We start from the raw sequence: 20,760 nt of genomic DNA, 5'->3' as shown, positions 1-20,760 counted from the left end.
TTTTCTTTTTTGTAGCCTTATGTTTACCTCTGAAGGGAAGAGCTCTATAGAAAAAGTGCTCTTCTGGTGAATAGTAAACAGTTGTACAGAAACTTCATTTACCCACAGCATCCCCTTTTCTCTTTCTACTCAAGAAACATTCCCAACACCAGTTCTCTGTTTCTTCTTCAGACCTCCCTGTGAAATAACCCCAAAGAACATCTGTACATCATCATATATCATCCTTTTGTGTTAATACATGCCTCTGAACAGCTCTATTTAGCCACCTCAGGCCTCCTGAACCCTCTGAATTCTCAAGCATAAAGCCCAACCCTTGCTCTGATTCATACACTAATACATAATACAATTTTCTACTACATTAATGTTTTTCTGAAGTGAGGGTTATGCATTTCAGCTTGAGTACGGAAATGGAATGTGTCCTCTGAGTCCTGGTGCTGGAGGAGAGAAGAGTATTTTTAGCTTTTGTGTGGTGGTGGAAAAAAGGAAGAGCATAGGTGCGATGTTTTGGGGACTCTTTTAACTAACCTGTGGTGGAGTTGCCTGTGATTGCAGAGAAACTGGATTGACCTGCTCCACCATGGGTTCTTCTGAGTTAAGACAGCACATCTCACACAGCAGAACTGTTCACTGGACATCCAGAGAAACAAAGTGCTATGCTTTGAAGCTGTCTACTAGCTTCCCAAACAAGCAGCTTAGTTGACAATAGACTTGTAAGGAGCTAACTCAGTGGTTTTGGTCCTGCAGATTTCTGAGTGCTCTACACACCAAGAGTCCAGTGCCTGAGGAGCTGCTAAGAAGCTGTTCATTGCTGACATGGAGGACGCTCTGAGCCTAGTGATGTGTCTAAGCTCCTTAGGAGCTTATTCAGGAGCGTACCAAATAGCTGCACGTTTTGGTTAACAGAGGAGAGCTAAGGAATGATATAAGGTTTTCTTTCATACTATAACCAGTGGAATTTGGCCACTGCAAAGTGAAATATGAAAGCAGAGTTACTGCTTGTGGCATAACCTGAACAATCCTTAAGTAGTGACATGCATTTTCAAAAAATGGCAGTAAATTATCATTTTGGGTTAAGTGTTTTACTGTTGTCACTTTAGTATACACATATTTGAATGGGTTTTGAAAATTACAAAACACATATTTGTAAGTTCTTTAGTCATATTATACTTTAATTTCAGTCTATGAATTAGCCTTTTAATCTTTTAGAGTAGCTGAACCCAAGTGACAAAGACTTTTTTGCTGTGCCTCTGGGAAACAATGTGGATTACAGGACTGGCTAGAAATCTGATGGTGAAAGCATTAGAATTTGCCTTGCTTTGACTAGACTAAGAGAGACTATATTTAGAGATTGGACCGGAAGTAGGGGATAGTGAATTGTGGAGAACTGTGTAATGGATTTTGCCTCTAGAACTTTCACGTTTCAGGAGGAGACAGGAATTCTGTCACTAGAATTTTCAAAATCTTTACAATTTGGTCTTGCTTGCCTTTAATGTGTTGAATTTGTTTCTTACTTTAATTCTGTGGTTGTGAATCATTGCAGCATAAATTTATGTGACTTTACTAAGAATAGAAGGAAATAGCAGTGGAATAGAAAAGCACAATAAAAACATTTCTTCTAAGGTAAAAGATAAAACTGAATTACTCTGTAGCTCAACTGATTTTTGCACTTTGTGAGAATAAACGAATATAGGTGTTTCAAGATCAACTGTACCACAGAATAAAGTTCTTTAAATAAAAACTAAAACTTGTAGGATTCAGTGAGACTGCTCTGTGCTGTCCAAGTCATCAAGAAGTTGCATGCCATAGGAGATGGCTGTACCTTTGAAAAATATGTTCTTACTTACTATTCTCTTGTTCCGTATTAGAAACAAAGCAACTAAAGTGTTCAGATTGGGGCGGGAGGTTAGGGAGTCAAAGCCAAAAGGGATCTCTACAGTAGCTTAGTCCAACCTCATGCGGATCATAGGCTATTCAAATTCCATATCAATGCTTGTTTTTACAAGAAAATCACACAGTTTTAATTTTTATATTTCCAATGACATGGAGTTCATAACCCTTGGAATATTGTTCAAGTGGTTAAAAGGCTTGTTAAAATTTGCATTTTCTACTCGCAATTTATCTTGCTTTGGGTTTCATCTATTTTAGCCTTGGTAAATTGAAAGATTGCATTAAATTTTTTTTCTCTATATAGGAACCAAAAGAGGGAGATCAAGTCATCTCTCAGCCTTCTCTTCAATAAAATAGATTTAACTTCTTAGTGTTTCACTATATTATCCAAGTGATTGAAGTATTTTTGTCACTCTTCTCTAAATGTTCAAATTTCAGGTAGGCTCTTGAAAATTACAAAGCATTATAACAGTCTAGACTGGACAAGTGCCAAATAATGCCTAAGAAACAGAACTTCACTATCCATTCCTACCATACAGACCTCTGTGCATCTAAATACTGATTCCCTTCTCCCTTGTGGTCCCAGCATCGCCCTGTTCACTCACTGTGTCACCCAAGTCCTTCTCCAATACGAGTTAGAAGGGTGGTAAAATTTCAAAAAAAAAAAAAAAAAAAAATCCTCTGGAATAACTGCTAAGAACGCCGCCCGAGGTCTGCTAGTAAGTCCTGGCCGTTTACTCGGACCACAGGAAAGGACGAGGAGGGCAGGAGTTCCTGACGCAGTAATGCTCAGCACAGTAAACTTCCCGGGAACAGAAGTAAAACCTTAATACCGTTAAGACTTATACCGACCGTAGGAGCCCCAGTGCCGAGCAGACCACGCAGGCGACGCCGAGCTCCTCCATTTTGACCGCTACCACGAGAAGCGGCGGCGGCCGGAAGCGGCCGGTGGGCGGCGCCGCCCCAAGATGGCGGAGTACGTGCAGCTGGTGAAGCGGGCGCTGAAGCATCTCGGCGGCCACGGCGGTGTCCGCGGCGCCCTGTGGCAGCTGCTGAGGTAACGCGGCTCCGTGCGGAGTGCGTGTGCGTGTGCGTGTGCGGGGAAGCGGGGGGCAATGGCCGGACCGCCTCGGCTGCCGTCTCGCCGGGTCACCTTGGCCGGGGAGGTTGCCCTGGTGCCCCCCTGTCGGCCCCGTCGCTGCGGTTTTTCGCCCCCAGCGGGATGTCGTGGTTTCGTCTCCCCTCGCTCCGGGGTCGGCTTCTTTCTTCCCCCCCCCCCCCCCCCCCCGCTTTCTTATCCATAGTTGGCAGTACGGAATAGGAAGGATTCTCAAAGGTGAAGTTCCCCGCTATGTATCAAGGCCTGTCTTATGTCAGGATAATCGAGCCAAGCTGCTCGAGTCTTCTTTGAGACTTTTCCTGTCGTCATAACAACTGTCCTCCATTATTTAGTTAAAACCGATCAATTTTGACCAGTAAAATGTCGCATTTTACACGCTATTTCTGATTTGGCCTCTTGAGTATTTTTGTGCAATGGCTTTAGTGCTTGCGTTGTTCACTGAAGATGCCTCGTGATATATCCTAGGATCAGCTTGTTTCTCCCCTACACGCACAGCTTATTGTTGCCCTGTGACATCCAGGTGTTTTCCTCATAGTTACAAACATGGCACTTCCAGTCTTGCTCATATCCAAATGCATGAGACCTTGTACTTCATACCATTGCATTTCATCGCACTTGCGTTACTCCAGCCCTCGAGACCATACAGCACTCCCTGAGTATCTCTGCAGTCTTCCTCTGTATGGTAATATCACCATCTACCAGACTCCTGTGCTTTTGGAGGTGTTTTTGTTTTGTTTCTGCTTTGGTCAGGAACTCTGTAAAATGTTAAATAAGCTTAGTACCATGAGCATCCTTTGAGGATGCAACCTAGCAACCTTCAGTCAGCTCAGTATTTTCCCCTTCAGCTGAATGTGTTTTCTTTCTCTGAGGTCATTTATCCCTATACAGTTCTTACCCTATTTTGCTAGCATTTTCTCATTTCTTTTGTGACACAGTATCTCATGCTTTCCTAAAGTCAACCAGCCTTTCAGAAGTTTTCAACTTTGTCTTTGTATTACTCCTAGCTGTGGTGATGGGCAACTTTTGCTTTTCCTGTCTCTGCTGTTGAAAACAGCTCAGGTAGATCTTCTTACAGAAATTTTAGAGGGAGATTTCAAACATTTTCACAGCATATGTTGAGGCAATATCTGGCAAAATCTCCCCAATTAGTGTTTTATTGTTATTGTTCCCTGTCTCTTCCCAGTTGTTTTCCCTGTTTTGTTTACTTTCTGAGGCTGTAACTATTATATATAGCTGAGGAAAGTAAAATATAAAGAGAGAATTTGCAAATTAATTTTCACCTGGATGTATCTTCCTAAACACATCTTGTTTACTGTCTTGTCATGGAGCTTTTGTGAACCTGTGGTCAAAGGTTATGTTGACACCCTTCTACTCAGAGAGCAGGGGAGTAGGTGAGGTTGGAGGCAACGCTCTTCTTTGAGAAGAGTGAATTTAGAAGAGCAGTGTGCCAGGTGAAGAATATAGCTGGCATTGATACCGATGCCAGCTACAAACATAATTGCTGCCTCACCTTTACCATTCAAGCTTGAAAGGTAAATAGACTCCATACTTGCAGGAGAAGTGATCAAGATACATCTTTCTTGCATCTGTCAGTGTATGTAAGAGGTGGTTCTAGCAATAACTGGACAAAATGATTTGTCCAAGTCAGGAGAATCTTTCTGTGCAAGGGCTTTATTCTAACTTTCCCTGCTTTTCTCTGTATGCTTCCCACTGAGGAGATGTGAATGAGTTTTATACAGTAGAAATCAAATTCTTAATGACTTGTTTGCCTGCAAATGTTCTCCTTCCTTGCTAGGTGAGAGGGCAAGAGAGAAAGTTTAGTGACCTGAGGCTCACCTAAGAAGCCAATGGGGAAAAAAACAGTAGTTGTAAATGAATATTTTCAAGACACTAAACTTTGTCTTTTGAAGACAGTCTGTTCTTAAAGCACACAGATCTGCAGGCACATGCATCAGTGCTCTCCTGAAAAAGCATCTTTATCTCTTTGCCTTTGAAAGCAGTAAATACAGTACCTGTTACTGTTTGATTCAGGGAGTAAAGTAGTAAATGACAACCTTTACAAGAGAGGGAGAGCAAGATGGAAGCAAGATTAGCAATGAAATGTCTGCATTTTTTTTTTCTGAAGCTAGAAGCTAGGGGCTCAGGCTTGAATAACAGCCTGATATCTTTGAACGTCTCTTCTCACACAGCTCTCTGGTGTGTCAAGGATAATTCTGTCTAGGACCTCAGAAGTTTTAAACGAGTACTGGGATCATTGCTTTCAAGCACCCAGGGAGAGAAGACAACAAACAGCTTGTTCTGTGGGTTGTATAGTTAAACTCCCAACTAAGGAAGTACGCCTAAGCAGATATGTTCTGTCATCTGGAACTGAACTGGGAGTTTATCAAAATCATTAAAGCAAATTAAGGTCATATTTCTCTAAAATCACAGCAGCATGCTCAGTAGGTGATCTATACAAATTCTAATACTGCATACTGGGAGCAGTCTTCAGAACCCTCTCTGCTCCCTATAATGCTACCTGGACCTATACTTTTGATTCAGATAAGTAGTCTTCATTAATGTAATTGCATTTATTCATTACATTTAATTAATTCCTTCTCCAGTTATGCATCGTAGTCCAATCAGTAGTAATATTCATCATCTTTTTGAAGGTTAAGCATGTCTTCTAAATGGTGATCTCTTAGCTAATTCAGATCTGCTTTCCTAAGTTATATGAAATACAAATTGATAGAAAACACCACCTAAAAAAATGTCAGCAGTGCAGAACTCAATGAAGTAAATTATCCAAAATAACTTTTATTTGTTGTTCTTTGTTGACCTGTGGCTGTCAGGCCAGGGTCTATCCTTGAGATGCCCTAGAAGGCAGGAAAAAAGCATTGCAGTGGGTCCTTGGATACTTGTTAATTGCAGATGGTTTGATAATTTCAGAAGTATTTGACACTTTTGAAGGTTGGTGACTGTCAGAATTCTGGCAAGGTCATTAAGAGCAAATGCTTTAATTTTAGCACTTGCTAGAGCCTTAACTAGTGTTAGTTACAGCAGGTGTTCTTGAGCTTTATGGAAAGCAGTGGTGCTTTATTTCAGGAATGAATTCATTTAATGACTGTTGCTTTGGAAAGCAGAGTCCTGCAATCAGCCTACCTTTTGAACACTGATATTGCATCGTAAGTTTTTTAATGAAGTGTCCACTTTGTTTTCTCAGTATACTTAAAGCCTACCTGTATTTATTTGGATCCGGTACTGTATTTTTCAATCTTAATAGCTAGATTAGAAAAGAATAAAACTCAAATCATTATCATAGAATTTAACTATCTCTGAACTGTAAGATTTCTAAAGACATGGACCATGGAAACAGTTGGAAAGTTACTTAGAAGACTGAATTTGCTTCTGTACACTTGATGGTAACATACTCTGTTCCTGTAACTAAATGAATTTCCTTTTCTGTGGGACTCTCTTCCACAGTAATTAAGATGTTGTGAGTATTGCTCTGTCGTATTAAATTGTGGTATATTACAGATTTGCTTCATCTTCCACTGTAAAGAGCTTTTGAATAAATAAGAGCCCCAAAAGCCTTTTTGTATGACTTTCATTATCATGTCAGTGGGGCATGCAATAAAGACATGCTGTCAGTTAGCTGCAGGAATTAACAATGTGTTTTTGAATCCTTAAGCTTGCATTTGCTTTATGTACCTGTGTTTAAGAGTTTTAATTACTAGTTTTACCAACCTCTACTAAACTGCTATTGCAGCTTCATTCTAAGATGATGTCAGTTGAAACTGTTGTCTTGTGAATTCACAGGGTCAATGATTTGAAGACTGGTACGCTGATAGGAGTTGACAAATATGGAAACAAATACTATGAAGACAAAAGAAACTTCTTTGGTATGTGTGCTAATGTGAACATTTCCTGACTTTGTATGGATTAAACAGTTTCTGCTACTGAAATGGAATTTATTGGCCACCCAAATCCCATGCACTTGACTTGTGCAAGTGTTAGGGATCCAAAAGAAGTGCTTCAGCATCCGTTAGCTCTCTACTGCTTCCGTCAATCCATTTGCAAACAGATTCCATCTGACATAATAAATATGGGATAAATCTAAACAAGTCAGGTGCCTTCCATGTTTGTGTCTATATGACAGTGTGGCTGAGAGTTGAATTTAGTATTTGATCCTAAAAGCTGGTAGCTTAACAGGTGAGGGAAGGAAGAGAATTGCCTTTAGAACTGCCTTACGGATGGACTTCATATGATTACCTCAGGGCGAAGAAACACAAAGTAGTTTAAATGTTTTACCTTGTCTTAAGTTTGTGGGGTTTGTGAACCTTTGTTTCAAAAGGTAGCACCTGAAACAACGTGCGACATAATCAATTGACAGATTAGTTAGCATAAGTACTGCTTAGTGTTGGTGAATTTGTAGGGTAACTGGAGAAAACAGAGTTGCTGGTAAACATTACTTCATGGTTTTAAATGTGAAACTGCTAAGGGCAGAAATTCATTTTAATCTTAGGTTACTAATGGCAGTATCTGTTTTGAGAAAGGAAGCTGTAACTAAAATAAAGGCATATCCTAATAAGAAGTGAAGAGTTTCGTAAGTTCATATCTGCAGTTACTCATACAACAGCTACTATTTGCTCCTTGTGAGAGCTTTATAGATTCTTCCCTATAAAAATAACAGCAGAAATGCAGAAAATCAGAAAAATAAAAACTTGATCTGCTCAATAGTCATGGCTGTACTGAGCTTGAAATATATGCCCATAGAGGCAGATCTTTTTAGTCAAAATAGTTTTCCTTGTACTTTCATGATTTTACTCTTTTATATGAATATTCTTTATTTTCTTAAGCTAATACAATGTTTTGGTTTATCTAATTAAGGTCGACACCGATGGGTCATATATACTGACGAAATGAACGGCAAAAATACATTTTGGGAAGTTGATGGAAGTATGGTGCCCCCTGAATGGTAAGCTTTCTACTTAAAAGCATGGATTTTAATTGTGTAACTGTCTGTAGTTTTTCTTTGTTACAGAGCAGATAGTAAAAATATGATCTTAGGATAATAAGGTTTTCTTGGATGCAGCTGTCACATGTATGAGAAGATTTCAGACTAATTACTTTCATTACTCTCCTTTCACAAACTTAAACATTCAAAACAACTTTCTAAATCAAAGAGTACCATTTCAGGGAATGTTTCTACAAATGAAGTTCTCAGTTGATTAAACGATACACTGATTAATGAGTATTAGGAGAAAGCTGACATAAAACCTTTAATCCTGCTGGCAGATCAAAAGGGTACGAAAGGGCTCTGCACAGGTACAGGATGTCTGTTCGTGCATCTTGTTACCACATTAAAGCCCAATTCCTGATAGCCACCTGAGAAAGGAAATGTTCAGTATTCAGAAATCGCTCCTGAAATGCTTTGGACACAGTACCATGACATTTTTGGTTTATTTTGTACTCCATCAAAAGCAAAGTAAACAGTGCAGGTTTTAGATACTGTTTATGCAGCTGAATTGTAAAAAGTTGCATGTGTACACATCTGTCAGGAATGGTTGGATTTAAATGATGTGGGCAAGGGAAGGCTGGAGTGAAAAGGCTAATTCACATCTTTCTTGTGTAGGCTAATTCACATCTTTCTTGTGTAGGCTAATTCACATCTTTCTTGTGTGCATGTCGTGAGTAGTTGGATTCTATATATTGCTGTAGCTTAGAACTTGCTGAGGTCATGAAAATTAATTTTGAATATCTGTACTGCATAGCATTGTTTTCTTCTCAGAATGCAGGGTTTAAATACACTAATTCTCTTTTAATCTGACAAAGGAAATGCAGAAGCTTAAAATTTGATAATTTTATACATTTTTATAACTTGTCACGTGTACATACGCAGTATTAAAAATTTTGACCATAGCATTTAACATACCACAGAACACCTAAGGTAAGGCTTCTCTTGGGCCCATTATTTCTTAATAAGATTTAGAAATGCATTAAAATTGGGATTTGCAATATTTAATGTAATTTTGCTTTTGAAATAAAGCTGTCAAACCCTTTCCAGTGGTGGAAGCTAATGGGTGGGATTTGCAACACAAGTGTATTTCCAATACAAAACACCTATTTAAAGCTGTTTCAGTCTTGAAATTAGTAAAAAATAAATATAAATAAAAATATTTTCTTTGCAAGATTCAAAGCTTGATTATTTTGAGGATTGCTGAGTAAAGTAACAGAATTGATGCAGCTTGTTATTGCGCTATGCATAAAATTTTATGATTTCTTTTTGTCAGAACTTGACACTTTCTGGTCTGTTCTTATCTAGGATTCATCTAGCAATGTGCACACGAGTGCCCCTTGCAGTTGTGAATGTGTCCTACCTGAAGACTTCTGGTGGTTCTTGTAGTGAGTAGGGCAGCTTGGCACATAGTCATTGATCTCAGGAGGGGCAGTGCTTGTTTCACTTCAGATGTAAACACCAGTGATCTGTAAAATATTGACAGACTGACCACATGGATTACAAATGCAGGATCAGACCTGGGTGTTTTTCTAGTAGAAAATTCATGGGGAATTACTTTAATTTTTCTGGGAGTGATACTCCAGGCTTTGAGTAGTGTAGCTGTCCCTGTGATATTCCTCTTGTCCTACTCTCATGTCTGAACCCAGCTATAACAAGAGTGTTCATCTTTGTCCCTGTCAACTGTTTTTTTCTGTGCAAAGAAATTAGAGTTAGCTCTTTGGGAGGCAAGTTATAATTTTTTTTTATTGTGATGCAGATGTGTGTAATGGGTTTTGCGGAGGGGGAAGTACGTAGTTTTGGCAGATGCAGAGTAAAGTCATGTCATCATAGGTAAGGAGTCAAGAGAATGAATCTCTCTTGAAACTATCTTTTATATTTCTTCTTCAGCAATTTCCCCTTCCTGTTGACTTCCTAATATCACTTACTGGTGGAATCCCTCTCCCTCTCCCGAATACTTTGGATTTTTTTTCTGTGCCTTTTTCTCTGCTTCAGGGAAGGTGCCTCCCATTTTGTTCTTTTTTTTCCTTTTCTGCCTTATCACTGAAGAGATAATTGAAGCTAATATTACATACGTATGAAAGATGAACACCTGTTGTCTGTAGTCCAGTCCAAAGAAAGACTGATTTGGAAGTACTATGATGTTAGTTTTAATTCCTACCAGCTAGCATTTTCATAGGGTAGATGCCAAACTTTGGAGGGAGCTCTGTAGGACACCTGTGAATACCAGGTATAGGAAGATAGAGTCATCCATTACTCACCATTTTAAATGTTAATTTCAGTTGTCTTTTTGCTGTATTATGTATGATAACTAACTTTCTGATTATAAGTTAGTGACATATTTTAATACATTGAATGGGATGAATTTCATTGAACTAGTTCCCATGGGTTTGTAGGTAAAAGTATCACAGAAGAAGCATCTGAAAGATTAGGCAATAAGAAACTGTGTTCATTGTGTTGTATGCTTGCTGTCTTGCCAGTAACACTTACTGCTTCTTGGAGTGGGAAGAGCATTTTGCCAGCTTTTCCATGGACTGAACAGGTCAAAGTACTCTCCTGTTGTTCTCTGTGCAGTTTTCCTTGTTAGCTGCAATTCCATTTTAATGGTTTGGCAAAGTTTAGAATAGCATAGAACACGCAACGTTAGAAAAATAATTTTAAAGATTACTATTACCCATTCCAGATAAGAACATAAAGTTAGCTCGTGGCATGATAGAATATTTCTTAAACAATAGATATTAACAGTATACTTGTTGTAATTGATATATGTTGGTTTTCTGCAACAGGATGAACAGCAAGAGCAAGGGATACTATGTATGTACAGCTACTTGTCTATAATTTTTCCTCAAAGTATTATTTTCTGTTCATGTACATCAGAAATAATTCTGCACAAACCTGAGTTTCAGGTCTCTGACCACTCAGCTGTTAATAGGTGCATTTTTCTGTCTTGCTAAATGATCCAGAAAAAACACATATCAAACAAAAAACCAGTATATTTTTAGATTTTGTTCTTCAGCTATTAAGAGTGTGCTAGATTCTTGAGGAAAAATAAACACCAGCTCAGACACAAAACAATAAAAGGTGATAGGAACTCAGTCATTCTTGGGTAGACTGAGTGTTGTTTGAACTCTGACTTCTGTTATCTCCTAGGATAGGTGTTCTAGGCTGAGGCTGAGGTTAATTATGTAAACTCATGAATTATGGCTCCAATTATCTGAACATTTGAGAAATGTGTGCGTAGGCTGTCTAGGTAGTCAATTTTATTTGAAACTCTCCTTGTCTTAAAATCATGTCTAGTGCAGTTAACTCCTTTTCTTTCATCTCCAGCAAGAGTTTTATGGCCTTTCTCCTTAGAAGTGACGTTAAAATCCAAAATCTCCCAAACCAGAACGTTTTTGCCAGCATGGGCTTATCCATATTTTAACTGTTGTGTGGTTCTAGTTTTTTATCCTTTAACTATTAGACTATGCCTATTCTCAAGATTATCCTTATTTTGTAGCACTGTTAGTTTTTGTGGTGTTCTTTGCTCATGCCTACCTATCAAGGTGTTACACACCTTGATAAAGAGAGTCTTCCTGAGGATCAAAGTTAGCTTTTTAGAATCACATGACTTGTTTAAAATACATAAAGCAGCGAGGCGGAAAAACTTGTTTTCCTGTCATTGTGGAAATAATTGTCCTAGAAAAAAACAGTGAACTCTTCATTATTTTCAAGACTGGTCAGTGCACTAGGGCACTAGAGGTAAACAATCCTGCAGTCTAATGTATTTTTGTCAGGAATCTTAGTTGTGCAGTACTCTATTCTTTCTTCTCCTGATAAATCTGTATATCCACAGGAATCCTAGTTCTGTGACGTGTTTGAATCATTGACGTCTAATTCTACATTGCTGAGATACACTTTAAAAAGATGGAAGTATTTTAACTGGGAATAAATGCTGTCTGTTAAAAGTCTAAGAGTATAATATTGGATGGACAAATACAGAATTTTAATGTGCCACAGGCTTTTGACAAGAAAATATTAATGCATTGTAGAAGTTGCTGTGAATTTTGCATTGGAGTTCTGCAACTGGAAACAACAATGTTTTTTTGCACCCACAAATTTGTCAGAGATAAATTGGGATTGTACCACTGTAACAGATGGGTTAATTCATCTCAATAGAGTATATTGGTACTGGTATATTCTTGTACCCTCTGCTTTCAGAAGCAGGTTTTACTACACTGACTACACTGTTTATGCTAGTGTTGCTTTCAGAAAAGATTTTGCAGCTGTAATGCCTGAAGAGGACATTTTAAACAAAATCGAAGTTTTAGACCAGACCAGACTAACTTAATGATTCCAGGTTTAACTTTTTTTTTTTTTTTTTTTTTTTTTTTTAATAGTAATGCTAACTAGCCTGCAGTTATTCTTCAGTATTTTTATAGAAATCCTACAGTATGCATCGTTATTCTATTTTCCTGGAAGAATAGAGAATCATTAGAAGTTCTGCAGGAAGAACACTTTATTCTTTGTTTTTTTCATTGTAAGTCAGTTATAGTTAGGTTTTCTCCATGTTTCTAATTGTTAACCACACTGGATCTTCATGTATAATTTTGGGGTAAGTAGTATGACTTCAGTACTGTGGAATATGTATTACTGTATTGAGATACAATCAAGTGGGCCTTATATTTGATAATAAATAAATTGGAAAGAAGCATTTTGAATGCTGTTAGAAATTTTGAAAATGACTATCTTTGGAAAAAATAAAATGGGAATTAAGTTAGAGGTCCTTTACCTTCTGTCAGATATTGCAGACAGGTAAAAAAAGCGTCAAGAAAAAAATTCTGAAATGTAGTAACATAATGTAACACCAGTTTCAAGAAACAGTTGAATATTTTCTGTATTCTGAAATAATTTGTTTGGTGCAATGTGATTTGACAGTGGATGTACTGAAATCATGGTGTATGAAGGAACTGTTTTGACGTTTGTTTGTTCTGCAGGGAATGGAGACTGCAACTCTTTTCAGAATGTTTTTTAAAAAGCCCCCATACCAGAATATTTAGCCTTGTGGTTTTACTCTGGTTTAATCATGTCATTTGACCTCCTTGTTACTGTTTGGGTTTTTCCCCCTTACTTTCAGAGTGAAGATGATGGTATTTACTTTGTGAAGACAAGTCAATTAGATTTCTGAAATTCCTTCAATACCTGCCTTGGGAATGTGATGAATAATTACTTTAATCTTCTTGTAATGCTAGATGACATATTGGGCACTTTTTCCTTCTACCTGAAGAGATCTTTTACTCTATTAGACTGTTAAAGCCAAAATACTTGTTTTATCTCGTAGTGTGAAGGGCATGCTTTTTGATGAAATTTTATACTTTGATTTTTGAACTCGATCAGGAATGCTCTGTAAACGTACAAATGTTAAAGTCAAATTTAGATATGCCAATGCCTGTTTAGGTCTATATTTATTACTTTCATAAATGTCTTTGTTACAGAGTTGCTGTAATTGTTGACCTATGTATTGAGCTCACTTCCACTTCTACCTGTTGTGGTAGAAGGCCCAGCACTACTTTTTGTTCCTCAGTTGTTTATCCCTTGGCCTATAAATATTACAGTAGCAAATCTTCTCCAGGAACCTCAAGTTATAAAAATTTGTATAGTCCACATATGCTGCTTTAGGCATGTGCTCACATTCATGTGTAGTCACAAATTTATTTACAGATGGCATTCATTACCAGCAAAACTTTGTTCTTTTTGCTCAGAAATAATCAAAAACCAAGTGGACAGATGGCAAGATTAAATGGCTTACAGGTTTTAGTATTTTGTGCTTTTGCCTCTGTAGAAAAACTCTTGAAAAGCTTCAGGGAAGAAAATGTTAGCATCAGGATGAAAAGAAACCTTCTCCCATGTGGCTCCTTAGGAATCTAAAAACAGCTTGTAAGTACTAGTCAGGGTACCAAAACTGTTTTCATAGTTTTTACTATGAAAACTGTTTCGTCTGTCTGGAATGTGTACTGCTTAATAATGGTCCAGTTTACCTCCTTCTTGGGCAAAGGTTACAGTTCTTTGTTAAACTTTTTTTTCTTTTTTTTTTCTCTTTCAAGAGAGAAACAGTTTTGGATCAGGACAAGCTGAGGCCTAGGTGAAGTGTTGTGGGCTTTTGTGTTGTTGGAGTGGAGTGTTGGCTTTTCTTTTCCCTTTTTGTCAAAGACCACGAAGAGAAGTGAAGTATTAGGACTGTAAAATACCAACAGATGAAGCAGAGTTCTGTGCTGTTTTTTTGTATGAAAGTTATTACCAGGTGCAGATGACACGCATGCAGCGGTTTGGTGACTTAGCAAGCTGTGTTATCTCATTTTGTAATCACATGGGAGAGGGAAGGAGGGAAATCGTGTGGCTGGGTGCAGAGAGAGGGACAAGACCCTGTGCTTCTGGCACCAGCAACCTGATGGTGTGCAGGAAGGGAGCAAGTGCTGATGCTGCAGGATGATCTGGGTGTTACGGCGATGGCAGGCCAAGTAAGTCCACAATATCATGCTGCTGTGGAAAGAATTACTGCCTGTGCTGGTGCAGAGTGACTCTTCTTTTCTGCTTTGTACTGAGGAGACTTTGTGAGGGTAGCAGTGTTCAACTTTGGGTACCATCCTGTTTATATTAAAAAAAAGTGTGTGGGGGGGGGGGAGAGCAGCAAGAGCAATCACACCTCTGAGGACAGTTAGGGGAAAAAATGGATAAATTACAGAAGAGTAGATACAGATTGGGTGTTACCATCCTTACCATTAAAAAATTCTACCAGTCTTCATTAGAAAGATTGGGAAGATAAAGAAGTTAGTATCACAGTAATTCTGTAACAACTTAAACAGGTCTCTGCTAAGAGTGGCATGGATGTAGCTGTTATTTCCTAAAGTCTAAAGCACATGCAGATTGACCTAAATCCCTTCCAGACTCTTGTATGTCTTGATTCTTTGGGTCTTGTAAACAGGGAGTTGATGGTTATTTCTACCGAAACCAGCTGAGAGAGAGGTGAGGGGGAATTGAGTGTCTCACCACCCACCCTTCATTTGTTTGGCATCAGAAGTGAGAGTTAAAATATTCGTTTCCTAGATCTTCTATATTCATCTCATTTCCGCACCCCCACCCCAGGCTGTCTCATGCAAAAGTCCCGTGTATGCCTGCTTATTCTTGTCACGGGCTGCTACTAGCTGTTTAGCATTCAGGATACTCCTGTAGCTGGAATTTGAAAGAGCACATGTTTGCATTCAGGAAAGCTCCAAAAGGGCTTTGGGTTGAGCCCACCTCAAAGGGTAAGCTGGCCCCCAGTTTTCCACTCTCAACAGGATAACACTCTGGAGTAAAGGCTCCTTCTGAGAGGACATAGAGCCTGTGCAAGTCAGGGCCTGATGTCACGCTGGCTGTTTTACAGTCTGCCTGGCATAATGTAATTTGGATTGCTTTTGCTCAGATGTTTTGCAAGAACAGACTGACAGTTTATGAATATAAATTAGTTAGAAATAATTCTGATCTTGCAATATCAATTATATTTTGGGGAGGGAGAAAAATAATTTTAATTTCAGAGTAGTTTTCTCCTTTTGTAGGGCCACTTCACTTTGCTGGCATCATGCCTCGTACATGTAATGTCTGTCCAATGCTTCAATGTTTATTTCCTTCTTCTGTAGATTTAACATCTTTGGAAGAAAATTCGTGAGTGCTAAAGTCATAGAATGAAATATGGCAAATATAACTTCAGTTTAATAATGTGCGTGCATTTTGTTAGTGGGCTTGAAAGCTGTAAGGTACATGCATTTATGGGACGTCTCTGACTGCCAAGGATACTAAGAAATGTAAAGAAGTTTCCTACTTAATGTAAAATGCTTTTCCTGTCTGCCTGTGAAGAAAACAACAAAAAGATTCGCTGGGAGGGTGAGAGGGGAGGCAATAAAATTTCCATCCTCTCAGTAACTTAATTTGTGTTTTCTGTAACAAGATTTCTAAACTCTGGGGTGGTAGTTTCACTTAAGTGAGATGCTGCCTCATTATTCTGTGATATCTTTTAGTAGCTTGCATGGAAAATCAAGTTAAAACCTCCCTGTGTACAAAAATAAAAACATACTTCTTGTCCCTCTTTCCCTCTCTTCCTGTGCATCTGTAAGAATAAGTGAAAACCATCTTTAAAAAACAGAAGGTCTCTTTGTGCTAGTCAAATCCATTCTCCTATTCGACTAAACAGACTTGGGAAAGCACTGAAATGATTTGCCCTTTGACTGCAGCACAGCTTTACTTTCCTTTCATATTAATGCAGCACTGCTTAACTTGTTGGAAAAAGTGGATGCTAGTGATCTGGCAAACTTCCTGAGCTGACAGCAACCGGTGACTGTGCCTGGACCTTGCAGGTGCACATATGGTGGTAGCTACAGAGTTGGTGCAGTAGCAATTCCTGTTTGACATCTTGTACATCATATAATTGGCTCCAGTCCCTTGTGGCTTCAGTTTGAGCTCTTCTTGCTTTTGAGTGTTTGTCTAAGAATTTGAGAGGAAAATCTGCATAGTTCTGAGGACACTTGAAGATATTTTTAAGTTTCATCTATTCATCTTAAGCAGAAGTCCAGAGGCTTAAGTAGCCTCAGTCTGCTTGGTGGTAAGTGGTTTCTCTGCCCTGGGGTTCAGAGAACTGCTTCAGCTGCTGTATGGCTTCTGCTTTCCACCTTTTTCTTTAATTTCTATATGTGGTCTGGTCATTTTGTAGGTTTAAAATCATCAGTTGCTTCTGAATTGTCTTTTCCACATGTGGATTCATACATAGAGTTTGTATAGAAATCTGGCCATCTGCAAGATGCCAAATCTCTTTAGGCGTGCTGTTCAGTCTAGTGCATGAAAAGCTTTCTTGAGCATCTGGGAGTAGAGTATATCAGACATCAAGAGTTTCAAAGGACTCTTTGAGGGAGTTTGTCAAGGGGAAAGTATTCTCAAAATAAGATTTTCATTTTTTTACATGTTTTGCTTCAGTGCAGAATGAGAGTTTTCTGTTTGAGACAACAGACTGCCCACAAACTGAAGGGCTTTTCAAAGTTTCATGTTGGGCTTTTGGAGGAAATCTGTCATGATTACACTCAATCACTTCATAGCTCTTAAATATATGCATACATAATAGTTGATGGGGTTCCAAACAAATTTTTGAAGCTTCTTCTGGAAATTAATATTTCAGTGCCTCTGACTATAGTGCTCAGTCTCATAGAAAGTGTGCAATTTTATTTCTACTTTCCAGAGAGAAAATGAGATTTAAGTTTTTTTTTTTTTTTGCTGATATACTTAAATTGAGCTCAATTTCATATTACTGTTCTAGAGTTTCAGAAAATCCTGAAAGCAAATTTAGTAATGCTTTAATTTCTCTAAAATATTGTGTTTTAGAAATTTCATAGATTTAGTCTTATAAAAGCTCCAAAATAACTGGTGTTTAAATAATAAAACGATTAGCTTTTCTGTCTTCAGACGGAGTTAAATGAGTAAGTAAACTCAACATGGATGGTCTTCTAGTGTTTCAAGGAGTGAGTGTACAACACATATAAACTTGTAACAAAAGAGATGCCAGACATCATGCAACTTTGAAATCTGGTAATTTTTAACTGACCTTTAATATGTTTCTTGTGTTCTACACAGCCAGGCTTCAACCTGGCTTTTGGGGGCTCTATAACCGCATTTCTATCTTTGAAAGCAAGTTCGTGTTTCCCCTGTTGATGTGCACAACCCTCTGGGGAATGGGAGGCTTGGGAGAACAGTGAGGGGTGGCAATGGATGCATACACACGTTTTGTTTGCAGAACTCCTAAGCACTGTTATCAGAAGCACCACTAGGTGAAGATGTGTGATTTTTTGTCGTCTCTGTGTGCTATGGTAAGCAGATTTGAAAAGCAGAGGTTCCTCAGGCATGATCACACAAAGTGCTTTGAAATGCAGTACTTCAGTGAGTATTGGCAGGACATACATGGATGTATGGATTACTCTTTTCCCCTGCCTCCCATACCACAAATTGTTGTGTGTTACTCAGCGTTAGCTGTGCAGAGCCGATTTGTTGGGCATGAGCATATGATCTCATCTCTGTCAAATCAGCTTTCATTTCTGCCAGGTTTGGTGCTAGCCATCACAGGACGAGTGATATCTCACATAGTATGGAGCTTACCACTGCAGAGAATTATTTTAATGGATTTGAACTGAGTAATGTGGCCAGGGCATCTTCAGAGGCCTGTAATGCCAGATTTAAAAACAAACAAGACATGATCCAGTATCCTTGGACCATGGTATGATTAATGCTGTGGGGCTACCTTCTTCCAGATAGAAATAATTATCCAAAATTCTTCTTCTTTTTTTTTTTTTTTTTTTTTTAACAGAAGCAGTGTGAAAAGATGCTTCAAATGATAGCAGATTTACAAAGGAGACTGGGAGGAGGAGGAGGAGAGTGGTTCTCCTCCTGTCCTTGTTGCATTAGGTGTCTTTATCTGAAAGCGTGTATATAATTTTTGAACTGATAAGTGGATGATTTTTCCCATAGGAGGCCATTCTTTGCCTCTAAACAAGCTTTTTTACTCCCTTATTTTTAAAAGTTCTTATGATTTCATCCAGTTTTGTATTCAAATCAATTTCCTGGCAGTCCTTAGTCCTACAAAGTGTGGGTTTGGTTCGGGCATTTTGTTTGTTTTTTTTTCCATATAGAAAATGAACATATGGCTGATGTATTTCCTAAGTGAGATTTTGTATCCCAAATTGCAGATATTTGTTTTTTCTTTTTCTAAGTAAATGTCTAAAAGCTATTTGACTGAAAAGGTACTTATCTGCTCTAGAGCTCTTCAGATTTGGAATATGCTTGTCAGTCAAACAAATGTACCTATTTCTTACTACTTTTACTGTGTTTTTCTAATGCTGTCAATGAAGTTTGCAGGCTCTGTTGCAAAGAGCTGAAGATGCAGTTTGCCGGCTTTTTAATAACAACTGGGCTAGATGACTTCTTATTTTTTAGGTCAAGTCTTTGGCAAAAGCTGGTTAGTAAAAGCCTCATTAATTCCACCCCAATAAAAGCGTACATGAATTTGTCAGAATGAACGATAACCTCACTTCTGTTGTAACTGTGCATGCAGTATGAAGCGAATAATAAAAATGATGTTCAAATTTGAAAAGTTGCTTTGGGCACCAAAATAGAAATGGGATGAAATCAATTCAATTTATCCCTCCAGTAGTGTTTCAGTGATTATTACAGAAAATATTTTGCTTGTTTGTTAATGTTATTTGCACAGAAGAGGATTGGTATTTAGTTTTATAGGTAAAGGGTAATCACTGTAATCACTTGATAATTATCCCATTAATGATTTGTATCATTTTATTGCAGTCAGTAAGCATTTACTTGAATTGTTTTAGAATATAAATCATTATTATGAATATTTACATTGTTATTCTCTTTCCCAAATAGTGGCCTCATGAAGGCCTTGGAATTAGTATGAAATAGTTGTATAGCATGGTCTTTTGAAAACAAAAAAAAAACAAAAAAAAGCAGACCTTGTATTATGCTATTTGTAGTGCTTGCTTTGAACTGGCAGGTTGTTTAAGGCCATGCAAACATGTAACAGTGAAACAGTCAGGAGGAAGGTTTTCTATAAGGAGATCTTAACAGCTTTTTTTTCCTTTTTCTTTTCTAACAACAATGTGTCTCTTTCCTCTTAAGGCATCGTTGGCTTCATTGTATGACGGAAGACCCACCAACTACTCATCCACCAGTTGCTCGTAAATTTATTTGGGAGAACCATAAATTCAATCTGAGTGGCACTCCTGGACAGTATGTACCTTACTCTACTACTCGCAAGAAGATACAAGAGTGGATTCCACCAACAACACCTAGCAAATAACTGCAGAAAAATATAGCTTGGATTTCAGTGCAAATTATATTTTCACTGGTTTTGATCAAAATAAAAGCCTCCTATAACAATAATTTATTTATATAAATTATTTATATAAATTTATTTATAATTTAGTTTATTAAGCTGGGGGGAACCAAATGAGAAAACATTGGTAAGAGGTAGAGGACAGAATACGCAGTAAGTGTTAACTTCATCAAGATACTGGACATTTTGTTATGTCATCAGTGGCTCTTTTCTTAACATAAACAACTCTTAAACTTTTTTTTAGTGTTAGTCATTTCTCACATTTGTAGCATTCAACGGAGTATGAATATAAATTGGAAATACATGATTCTCATTTTTAACCTTACCCTGTTCTCTGCATGGCAAATAATGTACCATTCCCAAACTATTTTAGGAAGCCATCTCAAATATTTATAAGACAAGTTAGAATAATAAGGTCAATCGAGTATTATAGTTTTTATTCATAAATTCTTTTTGCATGAGTATGTATCGTTGCTTTTTTTTTTTTAATAAAGCTACACTAACCAGATGATATTTCCTACCCCATCCCTCTCCAAAGAGAGTTCAGCCATATACAGATACCAAAGTTGTTCTCTGTCTGTATGCACCAGCACCGACCCTTCACTACATTGGTTTTGGATTAATCCCCTAAATTTTGACAGTGGAGAACTTGTTTAAAATTGCCTGTATGGTAGACCTGTAGAGGTGTTTGATTCATTGCAATATGATGTGTTGGTGTTTCCTGTGGCAGAGTTGCTGCTTGAACAGCCAAACCTTGTTGAATCAGGTAACTGAAGCCTTGTCACAAAATAAGATCTTTTTCATAGCTTCTGTGTACTGGAAGATATACTGTGGAAACTGTAGGTTTAGGGATCA

General features: G+C 38.0%; 1 protein-coding gene across 1 annotated transcript; it reads left to right on the top strand.

Annotated features, from left to right (window-relative positions):
- Positions 1-2,821: 2,821 nt before the first annotated feature.
- On the top strand, positions 2,822-19,952 carry NDUFA12 (NADH:ubiquinone oxidoreductase subunit A12). The gene is made up of 4 exons (XM_062568315.1): positions 2,822-2,944; positions 6,806-6,888; positions 7,877-7,964; positions 19,689-19,952. Exons 1-4 carry the CDS (start codon positions 2,856-2,858, stop codon positions 19,867-19,869), a joined length of 441 nt encoding a protein of 146 aa, XP_062424299.1. The 5' UTR covers positions 2,822-2,855; the 3' UTR covers positions 19,870-19,952.
- The last annotated feature ends 808 nt before the right edge of the window (positions 19,953-20,760 follow it).

This window comes from Rhea pennata, chromosome 1 (assembly GCF_028389875.1).
Source record: "Rhea pennata isolate bPtePen1 chromosome 1, bPtePen1.pri, whole genome shotgun sequence".
NCBI lineage: Eukaryota > Metazoa > Chordata > Aves > Rheiformes > Rheidae > Rhea > Rhea pennata.
Note: the sequence above shows the minus strand (reverse complement) of the source record. Positions and strands in the feature narration are given on the sequence as shown.